Source organism: Lacerta agilis, chromosome 2 (assembly GCF_009819535.1).
Source record: "Lacerta agilis isolate rLacAgi1 chromosome 2, rLacAgi1.pri, whole genome shotgun sequence".
Classification (NCBI taxonomy): Eukaryota; Metazoa; Chordata; class Lepidosauria; order Squamata; family Lacertidae; genus Lacerta; species Lacerta agilis.
In genome coordinates this window covers 113,241,174-113,259,089 of record NC_046313.1, presented here as the reverse complement: position 1 = coordinate 113,259,089, position 17,916 = coordinate 113,241,174, and the positions used below count along the sequence as shown (strand labels likewise).

Below are 17,916 nucleotides of genomic sequence, written 5' to 3'. Positions count from 1 at the left end.
ATAAGTCATGTCAGACTAACCTGATCTCATTTTTTGACAGAATTACAAGCCTGGTAGATGAAGGGAATGCTGTGGATGTGGATATAGCCTATCTTGATTTCAGAAAGGCCTTTGACAAGGTGCCCCATGATATTCTTGTAAAGAAGCTGGTAAAATGCGGGCTAGACAATTCTACCATTCAGTGGATTTGTAACTGGCTGGCTGACCGAACCCAAAGGGTACTCATTAATGGCTCCTCTTCATCCTGGAGAGAAGTGACTAGTGGGGTGCCACAGGGTTCTGTCTTGGGCCCAGTCTTATTCAACATCTTCATCAATGACTTGGATGATGGGCTTGAGGGCATCCTGATCAAGTTTGCAGATGACACCAAATTGGGAGGGGTGGCTAATACCCCAGAGGACAGGATTACACTTCAAAATGACCTGAACAGATTAGTCAAAGGCCTGGAAACAATGCCTTATGAGGAACGGCTTAGGGAGCTGGGTATGTTTAGCCTGGAGAAGAGAAGGTTAAGGGGTGATACCATGTTCAAATATATAAAAGGATGTCATATAGAGGAGGGTGAAAGGTTGTTTTCTGCTGCTCCAGAGAAGCAGACACGGAGCAATGGATTCAAACTGCAAGAAAGAAGATTCCACCTAAACATTAGGAAGAACTTCCTGACAGTGAGAGCTGTTCCACAGTGGAATTTGCTGCCAATGAGTGTGGTGGAGTCTCCTTCTTTGGAGGTCTCTAAGCAGAGGCTTGACAGCCATCTGTCAGGAATGCTTTGATGGTGTTTCCTGCTTGGCAGGGGGTTGGACTGGATGGCCCTTGTGGTCTCTTCCAACTCTATTATTCTACCATTATTAAATTGTTTGTTTAGGGTATTTTGTACTGCTTTTCTCATTGCACATGGCTGTAGAACCTCTGGCCTGTGGGCCAATCTGTCTTCTCCAAGCCGTGGCTGCCCAACCGTTAACTAGCAGCTGGTGGGCAGGAAGAAAGTGTTTAGTTAACTCATAGGTGGCTTATGGGAGGTAGCTCAAAATCATCAGCACAGGAATGAAACTAAGAGAGGGGACACTGCAGACCTAGCAGTGCTCACTGCCGGTGCGCAACGCATGCCATGTGCCTTGGATACACCCACCACATGCTCTGCCAGTCAGCATGCAGCAACAGCATGGCACAGGTCAATAAATGCATCGGGACCACACCCTATGTTCCTCATTGCAGAACTGGCAAGGACCCCATATGCACATACGCACACACTCCCACAGAGAGACGCCAAAGGACAGCCTATGGAAAGCTCCCTGTGAAAGACATACAGGTAAAGGGGCAGCACAGGCATAAGAACCTGCTGGATCAGGTCGATGGCCCATCTAGTCCTGCATCCTCTTTACACACAGCTGAAGGTTGTTAAGGGTGCTGAGATGGGTTAGGAGAGACCTCCTATTCTCCTCACAGAGCTACCGTTTCCAGCGTTACTAGGGGAGAGGAATGAGCGTTCCCCACATCAAATGGGGTGCGGCTTTTGCGTGGTCACGAGTAACCCCCTTGGATCATGGTGCAGCTCCTGGCAGCTGGTTTTCTGTCACCACCTTCCCAGGTGTGAACTCCACCTACTCTAGCAGCCGCCCAATCCCGGCTGGGGAGGTGTTGCCAGGGGGATTGGCCAGGTAGAAGGAGGGATTATTCAGTACACACAATAGAGCTTGAGTCATACCTGGGAAGCGGCCGTTGGATTCAGAGCTTCCCCACCCTCCACTGCCTCAATTGACGTTTATGTTGCAGGTTAACTACATTCTTTTTCCACAGCCACACAGGCACGCAGGCGCTGCTATGACAAGGTCGCTGTTGAAGGGCCGGAAATGACTTTCCCTGCATTGGCAGGTTTTGCCTTTCCCGTAGCAATTCGTCACAACTTTGGCGGTTACAGGCCTTGAGCGGAATCCTTTAGTCATCTACAAAATTGGAGGGGGCATGGGGCAGAGACCCCCACTCCGATTGCGGCGTCGATAACAGGGGTCTCAGGGGGAGGCTTTGACCATACGCCCTGAGGTCATCACGGCCCTCCCCCTCCAGCGGCGGCGAACGGGGGGGCGGGCTATCTGCTTGAACATATGTTCTACAGAGCTAGCCCACTCCCCACTCATGCTGGATAACCCTGAAATTACCCAGAACCCCGGCTGGGGGGCTGGGAAGGATAAACGCCCAATGCCTGAGCCAAGGTCTCCCTACATCTGAATAGTAATAAAGTTGTGGCCAATTTAATCCCAGAGAACGTTGTCTCGTGTCGTTATTTCCCTCAGGGGCAGCCCGGGGTTCGGGGGCCACGCAAATGATGATTAAGCCACTTCTCCCTAGATGTTCAAAGAACCCTAAAAGATTGGTGAATTGCGGAAGCCAAGCTGGGTTTTATTCAGCAAGACTTGGTCCTCTGTATATATGAAGACTTTATCAACCATAAATCAGTGTAACTGAAATTGTGACAGACAGAATGTGAAAGCTTCCCCATAGTTTTATTTCCTTTTCAGAAATAGCTTAACCTGTTGGAATTCTGAAGAAGTACACTCAAAGGAAGGGAGAAGCAGCTTTTGAGGACTCTGGGGATTCCTACTGCCTGGTATCTAAACAAATCACAAATCACTCGCCGCTCTGAATTCACTCATTGGCTGAAATGCTGGTGCCTAAAAAGAAGGAAGGAAGGAAGACACCAGGAGATCCTCCCTGGGAAGATCATTCCAGGAGCGAGGAGGCACCTCAAGAAAGGTCTATTCTCAGGTTGCCAGGCTCCGGCCCTCTCATATCGGAGGCACATGGAGGAGGAGAATTCTTTTTTTAAGAAAACCACAAAAGTTGGTGTTGTTCTGTTGACAATATGTGAAACCAAGCCACAATTTCAAATGAAAACAAGAAAGCTATAAATCAAAGAGCAAGACGGGAAAAGACCACGCTTCCGCCCTGCCCCCACTTTGTTTTTCTGTGAACTCCAATTCCCAGCAGCCTTTGCACTTCCCACATAAACTATCAACACCTGGAGCCATTTAGATGAGCCAACACCCAAGTGGGACAGTGAAGGAGCTTGAGATGAAGAAGGGGAGTCTGTGAGTTCACCACTGCCTGTCTGAAAGGGTGAGCTGGAGCCGACCAAGAAAGAAATCTAGATAAGATATGCTGAGATTGGGTGGAAAGTTCTGAACTGGGTGTCCCTGTTTCTCCCCTCCTTCTTCTCCTTTGTGGCATGTGAAATGCAGACTTGATTTTGAAAGGGGCTGTTGCTCGGGGCCGCGAGTGTAGACCTTCCTTAGCCCTAAGGGGACCTGGGTTAGTCAAAGGAGGAAGAGTGCAAGAGAGGGGATTCTTCCCATGGATGGGTAAACTGGGGTGGGGTCGGGAATGTAGCATCTTGCCCTTTGCCTTAATTAAATATTTCACTAAGGGGGAATGTCCATGAAGAAGCATGATTGCTTAAGGGAGAGTCCTTGGGGAGATGCAACCCAGAGTCAATAACAGAAGGGAAAAGGGGGACAGGATGTGTTTTTGGGCTTCTGCAGGTGAAGGATGCTACCTTTCTTGAGCAAATATCAACAGGGTTTGAGGGGGAAGGAATGTAGATCAGCAATAGGTGGGGATCATCAAGGAAAGGTTGGTGTGCTTGTGTGTAGATCATGTGCAATGTTCAGATTATTTTTTATTCCAAACAGCTTTACTTGCAGAAACATAACTGAGAAGAACATATATCTACAATCTCACTTTGTCCCTTTTAGAAAGCAGAGGTTTCTCCCTATTAACTTTTTGGGATCTTCATTTGTCTGTTTCCCTTAAACAGTTAAATATTTCACTAAGGGCGAGCTTGTTCAAGGCAGAGCTGCAACCCAGAGTTCACAACAGAAATTAAATGAGGGACAGGAAGTGTATTAGAGCTTCTGCAGGTGGAGGTTGCGAGATTTCCTGGAGCATAGGTAAAAAGATTCTTAGGGGGAAAGGAACGCAACTCAGTGGTAGAGTGCCTGCCTTGCATTGCAGAAGGTGGTAAATTCAATCCCGAGCATCTCCACGTAGCACTTGGGAGAGGCTTCCTGTATGGGACTTTGGAGAGCTGCTGCCAGTCAGTGTAGGCAGTACGGAGCTAAGTGGCCAACGTTACTATTCTCTTGTGTACATGAGCGTCATGAAAGAAAAGATTCATTTGTGAGCTATTTTCCTAAAGCAGTGAAATGGAGTGTGTCTAGTGATGCATATGGGGCACATAATTTATCCTCTGTAGGCTGAGCTGAACAGGATACTCTTGTGCTTCTAATTCTCTGTATCTCCTGTTTCTCAAGATGCCTTATTTCAAACAATCTACTTTCCCAAACAGGCAAACAGAAAGCGGCAGACAGTAGATGAAACAGAAGACGCCCGTGCCTACAAAGAAGGTTCCAAGGAGCCCAGTTGGACCACAGCCAGGATGATGATGTTTGATACTTGCAAGGAGCCAGACCTGGGCATTGTCTATGGGGAACCCATCAGGCCAAAGCCCATCATTCATAAGAGAACGGAAGGTCAGAAGAAAGCCCACCCAGTCGAGGAGGAGGAGGATGTGCCCCTTTTTCGTGGGGAAAGTTTCAGAGCCTCCTGGGAAATCACGGTACAGACAATTCCTGGTGCTGCTGAGGAGCAGGATGTGTGCATTGTAGGTGAGGAAAACATCTGGCAGTTCCCCCATACCAGCGAGAGAAAGGCATGTTTGCAGGAAACCCACTCAGTGGAGGGTCCCGTTCACAGCAAACTAGACTCCAGTGTCCCCAGTGAACCTCCAGCCCAGGCTGTTGTTGATGCTGCTAAGGGACAAGACGTCTGCATTGTGTATGAGAAAGGTGTCCTACGAAAGCCCACCGTCCGTATCAGAACTGGGTATCCTGAGGAAGAAGACTCAGAGGAGGATATAGATATGCCTATTCCTGGCAGAGGAGATTGGAAAGGGCCCAGTGAATCCACCTTCCAACCCGCTCTTGTTGCCACCAAGGAACAAGACTCCTGCATTGGGTATGAGGAAATGGTTAGTCAGAAGCCCGTTTTTCAAGGAAGGGCCCCCAATGAAGCCACAGCTCAGGGAGGTATGGATACTGGTAAGTAGTGGGACTCCCAGGTAATGCATATTGGGGAGGGAAGCCCCAGGCAGAATTCCTTCTGAGCTCCAGGCCTTAATGACAAGCACACAAGACTTATTTTGATGTCATCCCATGCTACACCAACTTAGAGTAGACCCACTAAAAGTAATGGAATGTCATGGAACCCACTCTATGTAGGTTCTGTTTGCCAGGGGGAAAGTAGGACTGTTTCCTGGGGAAACGGTACTGCTCTTTAGTTGTGTGTGTGTGTGTGTGTGTGTGTGTGTGTCTTGTGCAGAAAATTAAAAAATATATATATTTATATATATAGAAATATAGATATAGATATAGATATATATATAAATTTCTTTTTGAACACTGTATTTCCAACATTACATTAACAAACAAATATACTCTTTTTTCTTCCGATCTTGATGATATTGCAACCAACCTGTAAGGACTTCTTCTATTTGATCATATGGTTTAAGTTTTAATCCTTTATCAGTTTCCATCAATACCATAGGTGGCCTACCTTCCCTCCATATTTAATTTTTTAACAGTCAGTGCCTCTATTGGCGATAGCCACCATGGTGTTTTCCGTTCTAACAGATTTTTATACCTGTCCCAAACTTCATAAATCAACTTTCTTATCACGTGATTTAGAAACCCTTTATAAACATTTACTTTGTCATACCAAAGATAAGAATGCCCCCCAAATCTGTTATCGTAACCTTCCAAGTCTAGTAAATCCGTATTTTCCAATGTTATCCACTCCTTCAACCAACACAGGCAGGATGCCTCGTAATAGAGTTTCAAATCTGACATTGAGAATCCACCTCTTTCTTTTTTATATATTAAAAGTTTAGATTTTTTCCTTGGTTTTTTCCCTTGCCAGATGAACCTCGGTAGTACTTTGTGCGATTCCTTAAATTCTCCTGTCCCTTTTATTACTGGTATCATTTGGAAGAAAAACAGGATCTGGAGTTTTATATATATAAGGCTGTTGGGAGAGCGCTCCACGCTATCTGCAGCCCGCCCCCTCCAGATCTCCGAGTGTCCTCTGGTGAGCATAGCTCTGGAAAAGGCATTTCCTTCTTCTCCAGGGCTCTCCAGTGACATAAACCAACTTGATGTATGCACACTAATCTTCTGGCATTGCATAGCAAGAAGAATGAACCATCCGTAGATCTAAACTACGTATTTATTTACACTATATTACACAGACACAGAATCATGACGCTCTCTTTCATTCAGCTCTGAGAGAGAACAGGCAAAAGTGATAGTACATCACATAATAATAATAATAATAATAATAATAATAATAATAATAATAATAATTTTATTTATAACCCACCCTTCCCTATCCAGAAACCGGGCTTAGGCTGGCTAACAACAAATATAAGACAATGATTAAAACAACTTTTTAAAAAACAGCTAAAAACAGCATAAAAAACAAACATCACTGGGATCACCAGCGCTAACTGGCCAAGTCAACCATGCTAGGCCAGTAGGGAGACCAGGGAGGAATTTTAATGTGAGGTCCCAGAAGGGTTTCTTCAGAAAAAAGGAAAGGGGAAAGGAAAAGGAAAAGGGAATCAGGCTAGATTGAAGGCCAGGTGGAATAACTCTGTCTTACAGGCCCTGTGGAAGGAGGTCACGTCCCGCAGGGCCCTAGTCTCATGGGACAGAGTATTCCACCAGGAATTCCACCATGCGGCTTCGTCTTCTAAACTATGATTTTCGTTATCACAACTATTTAGGTCAGCTAGCCTTCGTTTAAATTACAAGAATATATTTTGGGAGGACTCTTCCCCCTACTGCTCGTTATTATTTGGATTTAATCTTAGTAACTTTCTGATTTCCCTCTGAGGAAACTGACGGAGTGTCCGGTGAAACGAGGTAGAGCCGGCAGCTCGTTAGGGTTTTAGTTTTGAGGTTTTTCATTTAAATAAGTACATAATTTTGCCTTATTTCACTGAGTTGGTTGGGGACCCTCACCCCATTTTCAGTTCGTTTTGGGTTATTTCTTTATCCCTTTATTATACTATTATACCTTTCCCTCGTTTTAGGGACTAGTCACGGCTGAGTATTTGATACTTTTTTCCCCCTTGGTCATTGTTATTCATGGACCTTAAGGTCCTCTGTGGGGCATACCAGGAGAGGCAGTCCCGTAGGTACGAGGGTCCGAAGCTGCATAGGACTATATCCAGTTCTCACGTTTCCTCTCCGGCAGACCGTGTGATTTCCACTAATCACAAAATGCAGCCTCAGAGGAGTGAAATTGCTAACAAAGGTGTTATGTATTGAAGTTCTCACCCTAGGCTACTAGGGGTGTGTGTATATAGTTCATTCTGTTGCAGTTTTCACTCAGGTCCGCATATGCAAAAGAAGGATTGTAAAGTGACGTTCAGTGATTGGTTAACTACAGAAGTTGTTACTGTTGCTTTGTAGCTGAGTTCTATATAAGCACGCTGCTGAGGCCTTCAGCTGAGTTCTGTTCCAGCCTGAGAATAAACAAGAGCTGTTTGGAAATCACTTTGTCGTCTGCTGTGTCCACCCATGACTTAACAAAAGGCTTGTGCAGAAATTTATCAATTTAACTATGTAGTTTTTGATGTTTCATCTGTTGCTCGTAGTCTGCACTTTTGCTGTATTTTCTGCTCTTAAGAACTAGAAAAGTTTCAATGCACTGAGAATCAGAAATCATGCTCTAACCAGGACAAACAATATAGCTATGCTTCCTAAAGCCAATCTAAGCTTGCAACAGGAGACTGATGAAACTTTGGCTCTGTCATAGAACCCACTCTATTTAGGTTCTGCTTGCTGGGGAAACAGTAGGACTGTTTTCTGGGGAAACTGTACTGTTGTTCAGTTGTATACAGTATATATATATAAGCCTTGTACATAAATTTTTTCAATTTAGCTGGGTACTTTTTGATTTTTTGTTTGTTGTTCACAACTACTTTCCCTATGTTCGTAGTCTGCTACTTTGGCTGTATTGTCTGTTCTTGGGCACTAGAAAAGTTTCAATGCATCAAGAATTAGAAATCTTGATCTAATCTCATGAAGGCCACACTATATAGCTATGCTTCCTAAAGCCAATGTAAGCTTCCACCAGCAGACTGAGAAAATATTTGCTCTCAAGATTAGGATCTCTGCAGGTAGGAACTAGCTGATGAATCTGACGCAATGGCAAAACCAGACTCAGGATATTGAGCAGAGAGGAAAGAAAGGTCACCCATGATAGCAACTCAATGCCCGCTTAGACAGAAATGGACCCAAAAGTGTAACAAAATACAAAATATATTAGATTAAATCTCTCTGTTTCCATCTCTCTCTGACATCCATGATATCCTTCTCTCTTACCCAGCCTGCGTTGAGCAGTGGAGACAGAACAGAAGGAAATCTTTGCGGAAAGCACAGGATGAGATGGTGGAGCAGAACTACCCGAGTCAGGATGAACCAAGGAGGGGAAAGAGAAGCCACACAGAACGGAAGACACATGAATCCATCGTTCCTCAAAGTGGCTTCTTCACTGAGCAAGGAGAACAACCAGAAAACAGAGATGCTTTGAGAGCGTCCACAGAGGAGAAAAGAAATCAAAGGGCAGAGTCTGGAGGAACAAGCAGTGGGAGCAGAAACAATGGAAACAGCCCCACATGCCCCACAGAGGTGAAGCGATTTACTTGTTTGAATTGTGGAACGAGCTTCAGGAATCAGAAGCAGTTTGCTGCCCATCAGAGGATTCACACAGGACAGAAACCACATAAATGTGCAGTCTGTGGAAAGAGCTTCTGCACGAAATCAAAACTTCCTGAACATATAAGAACTCACACAGGGGAGAAACCTTTCAAATGTTCAGTGTGTAGTAAGTGTTTTGCTCAGAGGTCAAGCCTTACAAGACATCAAAGAATTCACACGGGGGGGAAACCATATAAATGTGCATACTGTGGAAAGAGCATCCGTGTGAAATCAGACCTTACAAGACATGAAAGAATTCACACAGGGCAAAAGCCTTTCAAATGTTCAGTGTGCAAGAAAAGCTTTGGTTGGCAAATAAGCCTTACATTACATAAAAGAACTCACACAAAGGAGAAGCCTTTCAAATGTTCAGTGTGTGGTAAGTGTTTCTCTCAAAGCTCAAACCTTACTAGACATCAGAGAATTCACAAAGGTGAGAGAGCCCATGAATGCTCAGTGTGCGGTAAATGCTTCAGTCAGGAGGCAAACCTTACTAAACATCTAAAGCTTCATAGGAGGAAGACACCTTTTAAGTCATCACTGGGTAGAAAAAGCTTTACTAAGAGCTCAAATCTTCCTAGTCAACAAATGATTCGCAAAAAAAAGTATACATGTTCAGCTTGGAGGGAAAGCTATACTAAGTGGTCATACCTTACCAAACATAAAAGAATACCACACAAAGCAGAGAAACCCTATAAATGCGAAGGGTGTAGAAAATGTTTCAGTAGCAAGTCAGTCCTTATTAGACATAAGAGAATCATACACAGATGGAACAAAGTCTATGTATGTTCCAAGTGCAGTCAATGTTTCCGTTCAAGGAGACTGCTTATTACACATCAAGGAACCCACACAACACAAAAACCTTTTCAATGCTCCGAGTGTAGAAAAGCCTTCAGTCAGGAGGCAAATCTCCTTAGACATCAAAGAACTCACACAGGAGACAAACCCTACGAATGCCCTGTGTGTAGAAAAAGCTTCAGTGAGAGCGCAGCTCTTTCCAGACATACAAGGTCTTGCCATACAGGGGAGAAACTGCACAAGTGTGAACAATGTGGAAAGAGCTTCACTCGTAAATCAGACCTCAAGAGGCATCAAAAGCACCACACAAGGGAGACGCCCAACCAGGGTTCAAATCTCAGTGAAGGTTTAGATGATGAATCAAGACCTCATGAAGGTGAGAACGCACAGCGGATGGAAACCATGTAACTTCTTCAATTATCCTAAGAAGGTCGCATCCACACAATACTTTAAAAGCTTCCCCCCCCAAGGAATCCTGGGAACTTCGGTTCTTGAGGGAGCTGGCGATTGTACTAGTAGGTCTATGAAGTACAAACTACTTTTCCCAGCATTCTTTGGATGAAGCCATGACAACAGTTATAAATGTAGGGTGCGAATGTGACCTCAGACTTGGCGTCCTACTTTTTGGCATCACAGGAACCATCCAGAGGGTACAGCCCCCAAACCTTCCAATACACACACACAATCCATGCTTTGAGTGGGTTCTTGTGTCTTTTTAGTGACTAGAACATGTTGCCTCAGGTTTTGTTGTCAATTTCTGTTGTGTATTCCATGTAACATTTTTTAAATTAAAAAAAAAATAGCTTAAGTGAGGGCTCTTCTGTTCATACAGCTGAATTAACCATATCAGGGATAAGTGAGGCGATTATTTAGGGTCTGGGTCCATAGAGAAGGAGGGACATGAGGAAGGATGGGAAAGTTTGAGAGGCTTCAGCGAGTTACCCATCATCCGTCTGACATGAAAAACTGGTACTGTAGCTGCTTCTGATTTTTAGATTTGTTGTGAGACTAACAATCCTGAATAATAAAGTTGTGTGTCTTTTAATCTTTGTACTCTTCTGTTTTCACTGGCTCCTCGGAACGAGAACACATGCAGGTTTCCAATTTAGGTTGCAGGTGTGACTCGAGGACCCCTCTCCCGCATTCAGAAATGGTTAATGGAAGGAAAAAGGCCACAACTTTATTGGTTACAGCATGTGAGTGGTATTGGCTTAGGCATTGGGTTGAACAAACTACAGTAGGCTCCGCCCGCAGAGCGTGGAGTCTCTCAAGGGTTAACCACCCAGGAGGTGGAGCCTGTTGATGTGAAATACAACTGAAGCTCCACCCCTAAAGTCACCGGGGGGTCGTGCCATGGCCCTAGCCACCAGCAGGGCATCGGACAGGATCCACGACCGCCGGATTCCTTTACGGAATACACAGCATTTGGAGGGTTAGGCGATGGCCCGAACCTTCCCCTCCGATACCACACTAAACCCAACGCCTAACCGCCAATCTAACAGAGTTGTGACGATTTGCTATGAGGTAGGCGGAAAACCAAGAGGCTGTGCCAATTTGCCACTTGGACAAAAACTCCTCCCAGGCCCCTTGCACAAACAAGGCGACCAACCGAAGTCCATAGCAATGTCCTACCCTAGAACCCAACCTAAGGGAGGGTGGGCGGGTGATCCGACGGACAAGCGACGCGGAATGACGGAAAGAGCCGCCGCGGCTGCCTTAGGAGCAGCTAAACCCCGCCCCTGCGCCAGCCCTATTGGCTGCCAGCTAGGGGCGCGGTGCGGCGGGGGGGAGGTAAGGCTGGGGGCAAACGCCCCACGCCCATGCAGGAGCTGGCTCCCGCTCACAACCCCTCCCCTCCCGGAGGAGGAGAGGCTTTTCCTGAAGAAGTGTGCATGCACACGAAAGCTCATACCAAGAACAAACTCAGTTGGTCTCTAAGGTGCTACTGGAAGGAATTTTTTATTTTATTTTGTTTTAACTATGGCAGACCAACACAGCTGTTGTTGTTGTTGTTGTTCAGTCGTGTCCGACTCTTCGTGACCCCATGGACCAGAGCACGCCAGGCACGCCTATCCTTCACTGCCTCTCGTAGTTTGGCCAAACTCATGTTAGTAGCTTCGAGAACACTGGCCAACCATCTCATCCTCTGTCGTCCCCTTCTCCTTGTGCCCTCCATCTTTCCCAACATCAGGGTCTTTTCCAGGGAGTCTTCTCTTCTCATGAGGTGGCCAAAGTACTGGAGCCTCAACTTCAGGATCTGTCCTTCTAGTGAGCACTCAGGGCTGATTTCTTTGAGAATGGATAGGTTTGATCTTCTTGCAGTCCATGGGACTCTCAAGAGTCTCCTCCAGCACCATAACTCAAAAGCATCAATTCTTCGGTGATCAGCCTTCTTTATGGTCCAGCTCTCGCTTCCGTACATTACTACTGGGAAAACCATAGCTTTAACTATACGGACCTTTGTCGGCAAGGTGATGTCTTTGCTTTTTAAGATGCTGTCTAGGTTTGTCATTGCTTTTCTCCCAAGAAGCAGGCGTCTTCTAATTTCATGACTGCTGTCACCATCTGCAGTGATCATGGAAGCCAAGAAAGTAAAATCTCTCACTGCCTCCATTTTTACTTTTTTACATTTTTACCAACACGGCTACCTACCTGTAACCAGTTTCCTGCACACTTAGCCAACATCCGCTCCATGCAGTGAAAGCACTGTCATGACTTCCCCCAAAGAATTCTGGGAGGTGTAGATTGTTAAGGGTGTTGAGGGGTGTTAGGGGACGCCCCTATTCTCCTCACAGAGCTACAGCTCCCAGAGTTCCTAGGGAAGAGAGACTGATAGTTAAACCACTCTGTCTAGACACTCAAAGAACCCTAAAAAGTTTTTGTTGTTTAATTGTTTAGTCATGTCCGACTCTTTGTGACCCCATGGACCAGAGCACCAAAATAAACAGGAAAGCTATAAATCAGGCACCCCCAAACTCAGCCCCCCCCATATGTTTTGGGACTACAACTCCCATCATCCCTCGCTAACAGGACCAGTGGTCAGGGATGATGGGAATTGTAGTCCCAAAACATCTGGAGGGCCGAGTTTGGGGGTGCCTGCTATCAATTAAAGTGCAAGAGGGAAGAAAGAATATCTGTCCCAGGTCTTGGGCCAGATCTCCCTGCCACAGTTTGCTCCATTTGGGCAAAGCAGGGCATTGCCTAACCTTCAGTCTAACTTTTGCCAAACCCCACCTGCCTACTTTCTTGCTTACAACCAGTCCAGGGGTTGGGGAGTGGCATTGCTCATCAGCTTCCACCAACTGTATTCCGCTCTGGTCAGACCTCACCTGGAATACTGTTACAGGTGGGTAGCCGTGTTGGTCTGCCATAGTCGAAACAAAATAGGAAATTCTTTCCAGTAGCACCTTAGAGACCAACTGAGTTAGTTCTTGGTATGAGCTTTCGTGTGCATGCACACTTCTTCAGATACACTGAAACAGAAGTCACCAGATCCTTAAATCTGGAGTGGGGGAGGGGTATTACTCAGAAGGGTGGTGGGAATGGGTGATCATGCAGCCGTTAAGAGTCGTCAACAGGTTTTCCACACCTATCAGCTGATCACCCATTCCCACCACCCTTCTGAGTAATACCCCTCCCCACTCCCTCACTATATTTAAGGATCAGGTGACTTCTGTTTCAGTGTATCTGAAGAAGTGTGCATGCACACGAAAGCTCATACCAAGAACGGACTCGGTTGGTCTCTAAGGTGCTACTGGAAAGAATTTCCTATTTTGTTCTGGAATACTGTGTCCAGTTCTGGGCACCACAGTTCAAGAAGGATACTGACAAGCTGGAACGTGTCCAGAGGAGGGCAACCAAAATGGTCAAAGGCCTGGAAACGATGCCTTATGAGGAACGGCTTAGGGAGCTGGGTATGTTTAGCCTGGAGAAGAGAAGGTTAAGGGGTGATATGATAGCCATCTTCAAAAATATAAAAGGATGTCATATAGAGGAGGGTGAAAGGTTGTTTTCTGCTGCTCCAGAGAAGCGGACACGGGGCAATGGATTCAAACTACAAGAAAGAAGATTCCACCTAAACATTAGGAAGAACTTCCTGACAGTAAGAGCTGTTCGACAGTGGGATTTGCTGCCAAGGAGTGTGGTGGAGTCTCCTTCTTTGGAGGTCTTTAAGCGGAGGCTTGACAGCCATCTGTCAGGAATGCTTTGATGGTGTTTCCTGCTTGGCAGGGGGTTGGACTGGATGGCCCTTGTGGTCTCTTCCAACTCTAGGATCCTTTGATTCTATGAACTGAGTCTCAGCTGTTGCCCTTCCACAGCCCTGCAAGGAAAAGGAAGGGGACAAAATGAGAAAGCAGTTGGCTCTAGCGCCACCTGTTGGACTCCCTGCCTTCTGCCCCAATGGGCACCAGCCGCCACTGCTTGCTGGGAACTGCAATCGCCAGCAGCCTTTGCTAATCCCACTGAAATCACCAACAGCTGGCACCATTTATCTGAGCAGATGCACAGCTGGGAGGGAGGAGGACGCAGGAGGCCAATCATAAATTCACCACCACCACCTGCCTACAATGTGTGGGGTTTGAACCTACCTAGAGGTGAGGGGGAAACTCAGTGGGTTCTAAATGGGGTTTTCCTGTTTCTGCTCTATTTTCCTTCCTGGAAATTAATCCTCTGGCTTCAACCTGTACCCCTGTAGTGGCTGCTGTTTGGGGGCTGGGTTCAAGAGCTTCCTTGGTTCTAAGGAGATATAGGTGAATTAAAGGAACCTTTTTTTCTTCCTTCAGTGGGGAAAAGAGAGAAGCTGAAATCAGGAGATTCTTGATTGCAGAGGAAGAACTTTGGGACAGAGATTTATTCACAGGATTGGGTAAGCAAAAGGGGCTTGCTGCCTCCTGCATTCAGTATTTTTATAGACTACTTTTGCAGGAATGTGATTCTTCTTCTTCTTTTTTAAGGCAGATTCTTTTTTTAAAAAAAAATGGTGTAAACTGCCTTCAATTCCAGGTTTGAAGAAAAAGTCAGGATAATAACGATGACAATAATAAATGCACATTGGATGCATGGTGTGGTTCTGCAGCTTGAGCTTAGATAGCCTGGAGAGACTGCTTGATGATCTGTAAGAACTGCTGGCCTCTGTTGGCAGGGCAATGTATGGAGAAAACAACAGAGGCCAACCAGAGTATATTGAGAAGCAAAGCTGCTAGCAAGCCTGATCTTTATTAAAGGAAATGAACTGTTGCAGCAGGGTCCCCACTCACACACGGTGCGCAAGCCCTTATATAGACTTTTGAAATTGCCCAGCCTGTAGCCAAAGACCACCGCCCCCCAAAAAACATACTTACATCACAGAAGGAGGCAATCTACAGCACTGTTTTTACATGTGCCGTAAGCCACTCAGAGTGGCTAGGAAAACTCAGCCACATGGGCGGGGTATAAATTATTATTAATATATAAAATCGCTGATCTGGTTGGTCACTGTGAGAACAGGATGCCAGGGTCATTGGCTTGGTCCAGGAGGGCTGTTTTTAATGAATGCCTTTCTGATGTTTCAGACGCCCATGGAGGAGGAGGAGGAAGAGGAGGCTGCAAATATCTCTGAGGCAGGCCAGGCTCAGGCAGCTGGGAAACAGAGGCAGCCATGGCAGGAAATGGAACAGGAAGTCGACAGTGAGGAGGCCAGATGTCTGAGTAAGGAGAAGCTGTGCTTTCTCAGCCTACATTTTTTGATGCGCCCCCCCCCCCAGTTTCTTTCTTCTTCTTCTTAATATATATATTTTAACGAAATTTTCTGTTTTACAATTTGGGCCATTCCAAGAAAAATGAGCCTGATAAGAATGCTAGATGAGCGCTGGACTTTGGTGAGGAAGATTCCAAACGTGCAGTCTAACCATTTTTTTAAAAGCTAAAGACAAAAGAAGTTTATTTTATGGACCTTCTTTTCAAAAGTCCACCCATGTAGTCTTCACAGAAGTGTTCAAGTTAAAAGTTTTCTGATGATTATCCCACCCGTGACAGCATTTTTTCCTTAATTTTGTATTGTTAAATTTCTTAAACTTAATTCCTGATTGCATAGTTGTAACCAATAAACATTGATTTAAATAGATATGCTGAGTTTATCATTGATTCACCTCCCAACTCACAGAGCTTTTCCATAAATCAAACTTATCTCAAGCTCCATGTCCTTTTTTTGTCCCACCCGTGACAACACTTTTAACATTTAATAAAATTGTCAAAAATATCCATAAAAATAATAAAAAATTAGTAAAATGTTCAGTATCTTATTAAGAACATAGTTTAAATTTTGATGGTTAATTTTTATGTATATTTACATTGTTACACATGTGTGAATACCAAAAAACATGGTCAAAGTGTCCCACCCGTGACAATGGAATGGCCCATTTGGAGTATTCATTGAAACAACCTTAAAATATCAATGACTTCCCTCCTTCTCTTTCCATGGTTCCTTTTGCATAGCATAAATCCCTGCATGTTTTATATAAACTAAAGCATTCAGCATTCCATTATTAAATCCATCAAAACTTGTTTACACTTAATGCTGCTCATGTTTTCAAGTGTACAGAATTCCCCCCATATATTCAATAAACATTTTCCAATCTTCTTTAAACAAATATTCTTTCTGTTCTCTTATTCTATAAGTTGGATCTGCAAGATGTGCATATTCCATCAGCTTAAGTTACCATACTTCTTTAGTTGGGACCTCATTCGTTTTCCATTTGGGGGCTAACGAAACACGGGCCGCCATGGTGGCATACATAAATAACCTTTTTTGACACCTGGGAATTTCCATCTGAATTATCCCCCCAAAAAAGGACTCTTTTTTGGGGGGGGGGAAGGTGTTTTTAAACATTTTTTTCAATTCATTATAAATTATTTCCCAATACTCTTTTACCCTTTTACATCATCAAGTTTTCCCACCAGCCTTTCCAGTGGGGAGAATATGACTCAAGATGGGGAAAGAGAGAGCAAACTGAGGTCTTGCTTGTCATTTTTGGGTCTTTCTCTTTTTTCTGACAGGTAATGTGCAGGTAGTTGAGAATGAGGTAGAACCATGTGTGATTCTGCCAGGACTTAAGCATGAAGATGTAAAAGTGAACTTGAAACAGAAGAGAGTTCCTACGAGAGAGAGACCCCATAAATGTGAACAATGTGGGACAAGCTTCAATTGGAAGTCAAACCTTACTGCACATCGAAGACTCCATGCAGGGGTGAAGCCATATAAACACTCCAGGGGAGGAAAGAGCTTCTGTCATACATCAAAAGTTGCCGGAAGACAAAGAATTTGCACAGGAGAGATGCTCTATAAATGTGACCTATGTGAAAAGGGCTTCAAGAGGAAGTCGAACTTGACTGCACATCGAAGAATCCACACTAGAGAGACATTTCATAAATGCTCGGAATGTGACCACAGCTTCAGTAACAGCACAAACCTTACTGCACATCAGAGAACCCATACAGAGAAAAAGCTAGAGAGTGGCACCAGTTATGCTTCTCAAGCAAGCTCTGTTGAACGTAAAACAATCCACACTGGAGGGAGACCTTATAAATGCTCGGCATGTGAACATAGCTGCAGTAGCAGCACAAACTTCATTGCCCATTGGAGAGCCCACATAGAGAAGCCAGATTGTGGCGTAAGCTCTGTTCCTCCATCAGATTTTGTTGGAGCTGACACAACCCGCTCTGTAAAGAAACATTTTATATGCTCCAAATGTCAAACGTGTTTCATGTCTGCCTTAAGCCTTGGAATACATCAGCTGGGTCACAAGGAGGAGGTACCGTAGAAATTTTCAGACCTTGTTTGCTAAATCAAAGGAAATAAAAGAATTCACACAGGAAATGCTTGGAGTGTGGAAAAGTGTGTGCTGTACACCTTCTTTCACATCAAAGAACCCACAGAGGGGTGAAATTATCATGAGAGATTATCCCAATGCCTGAAGCTCGTGAGATGGGGTTCTGCCTTAAGGTTTCTGAGTCTTTGAAGACAGTTACAATGCACTTCTGCGTTTATCTGGTTATCTTACGTGTAAATGCCTGCCTTTCGTGGGCACATGGGATATTTTGATTATTTAGAACTACAGGTGAAAATTAGAATATCGTGGAAAGGTTCATTTCTTTCAGTGATTCAACTTAAAAGGTGAAACTAATTTGCAGAAAAGCTGCCAAAAGGTGCAGATACCAGCAGCAGCTTTTGTGACACGGAGCATCGGACAGCATAGAAGTGACAGGCGTCATGGTAGAGGGAAGTTGAATTATTTCATTTATTGGACTTATTAGTCGCCTGTCA

At 44.9% G+C, this 17,916-nt stretch overlaps 3 protein-coding genes across 3 annotated transcripts; all 3 read left to right on the top strand.

Annotated features, from left to right (window-relative positions):
- Window positions 1-3,031: 3,031 nt before the first annotated feature.
- Window positions 3,032-5,101, top strand: LOC117042481. The gene is made up of 2 exons (XM_033142027.1): window positions 3,032-3,114; window positions 4,343-5,101. The coding sequence occupies exon 2, from the start codon at window positions 4,433-4,435 to the stop codon at window positions 5,099-5,101; it is 669 nt and encodes a 222-aa protein (XP_032997918.1). The 5' UTR covers window positions 3,032-3,114; window positions 4,343-4,432.
- Window positions 3,043-10,329, top strand: LOC117042729 (zinc finger protein 501-like). Its single transcript, XM_033142352.1, has 2 exons — window positions 3,043-3,116; window positions 8,451-10,329. Exon 2 carries the CDS (start codon window positions 8,505-8,507, stop codon window positions 10,020-10,022), a length of 1,518 nt encoding a protein of 505 aa, XP_032998243.1. The 5' UTR covers window positions 3,043-3,116; window positions 8,451-8,504; the 3' UTR covers window positions 10,023-10,329.
- Window positions 10,330-14,265: 3,936 nt separating this feature from the next.
- On the top strand, window positions 14,266-17,501 carry LOC117042784 (zinc finger protein 678-like). The gene is made up of 3 exons (XM_033142431.1): window positions 14,266-14,365; window positions 15,167-15,302; window positions 16,650-17,501. The coding sequence occupies exons 2-3, from the start codon at window positions 15,173-15,175 to the stop codon at window positions 17,411-17,413; spliced, it is 894 nt and encodes a 297-aa protein (XP_032998322.1). The 5' UTR covers window positions 14,266-14,365; window positions 15,167-15,172; the 3' UTR covers window positions 17,414-17,501.
- Window positions 17,502-17,916: the final 415 nt, after the last annotated feature.

Excerpts from the sequence above, each read along its gene's own strand:
- LOC117042729 (XM_033142352.1), top strand. The coding sequence starts at position 8,505 with ATGGTGGAGCAGAACTACCCGAGTCAGGATGAACCAAGGAGGGGAAAG.
- LOC117042481 (XM_033142027.1), top strand. The coding sequence starts at position 4,433 with ATGATGATGTTTGATACTTGCAAGGAGCCAGACCTGGGCATTGTCTAT.
- LOC117042784 (XM_033142431.1), top strand. The coding sequence starts at position 15,173 with ATGGAGGAGGAGGAGGAAGAGGAGGCTGCAAATATCTCTGAGGCAGGC. Across the intron at positions 15,303-16,649 it reads TGAGGAGGCCAGATGTCTGA|GTAATGTGCAGGTAGTTGAG; the intron begins GTAAGGAGAAGC and ends TTTTTCTGACAG.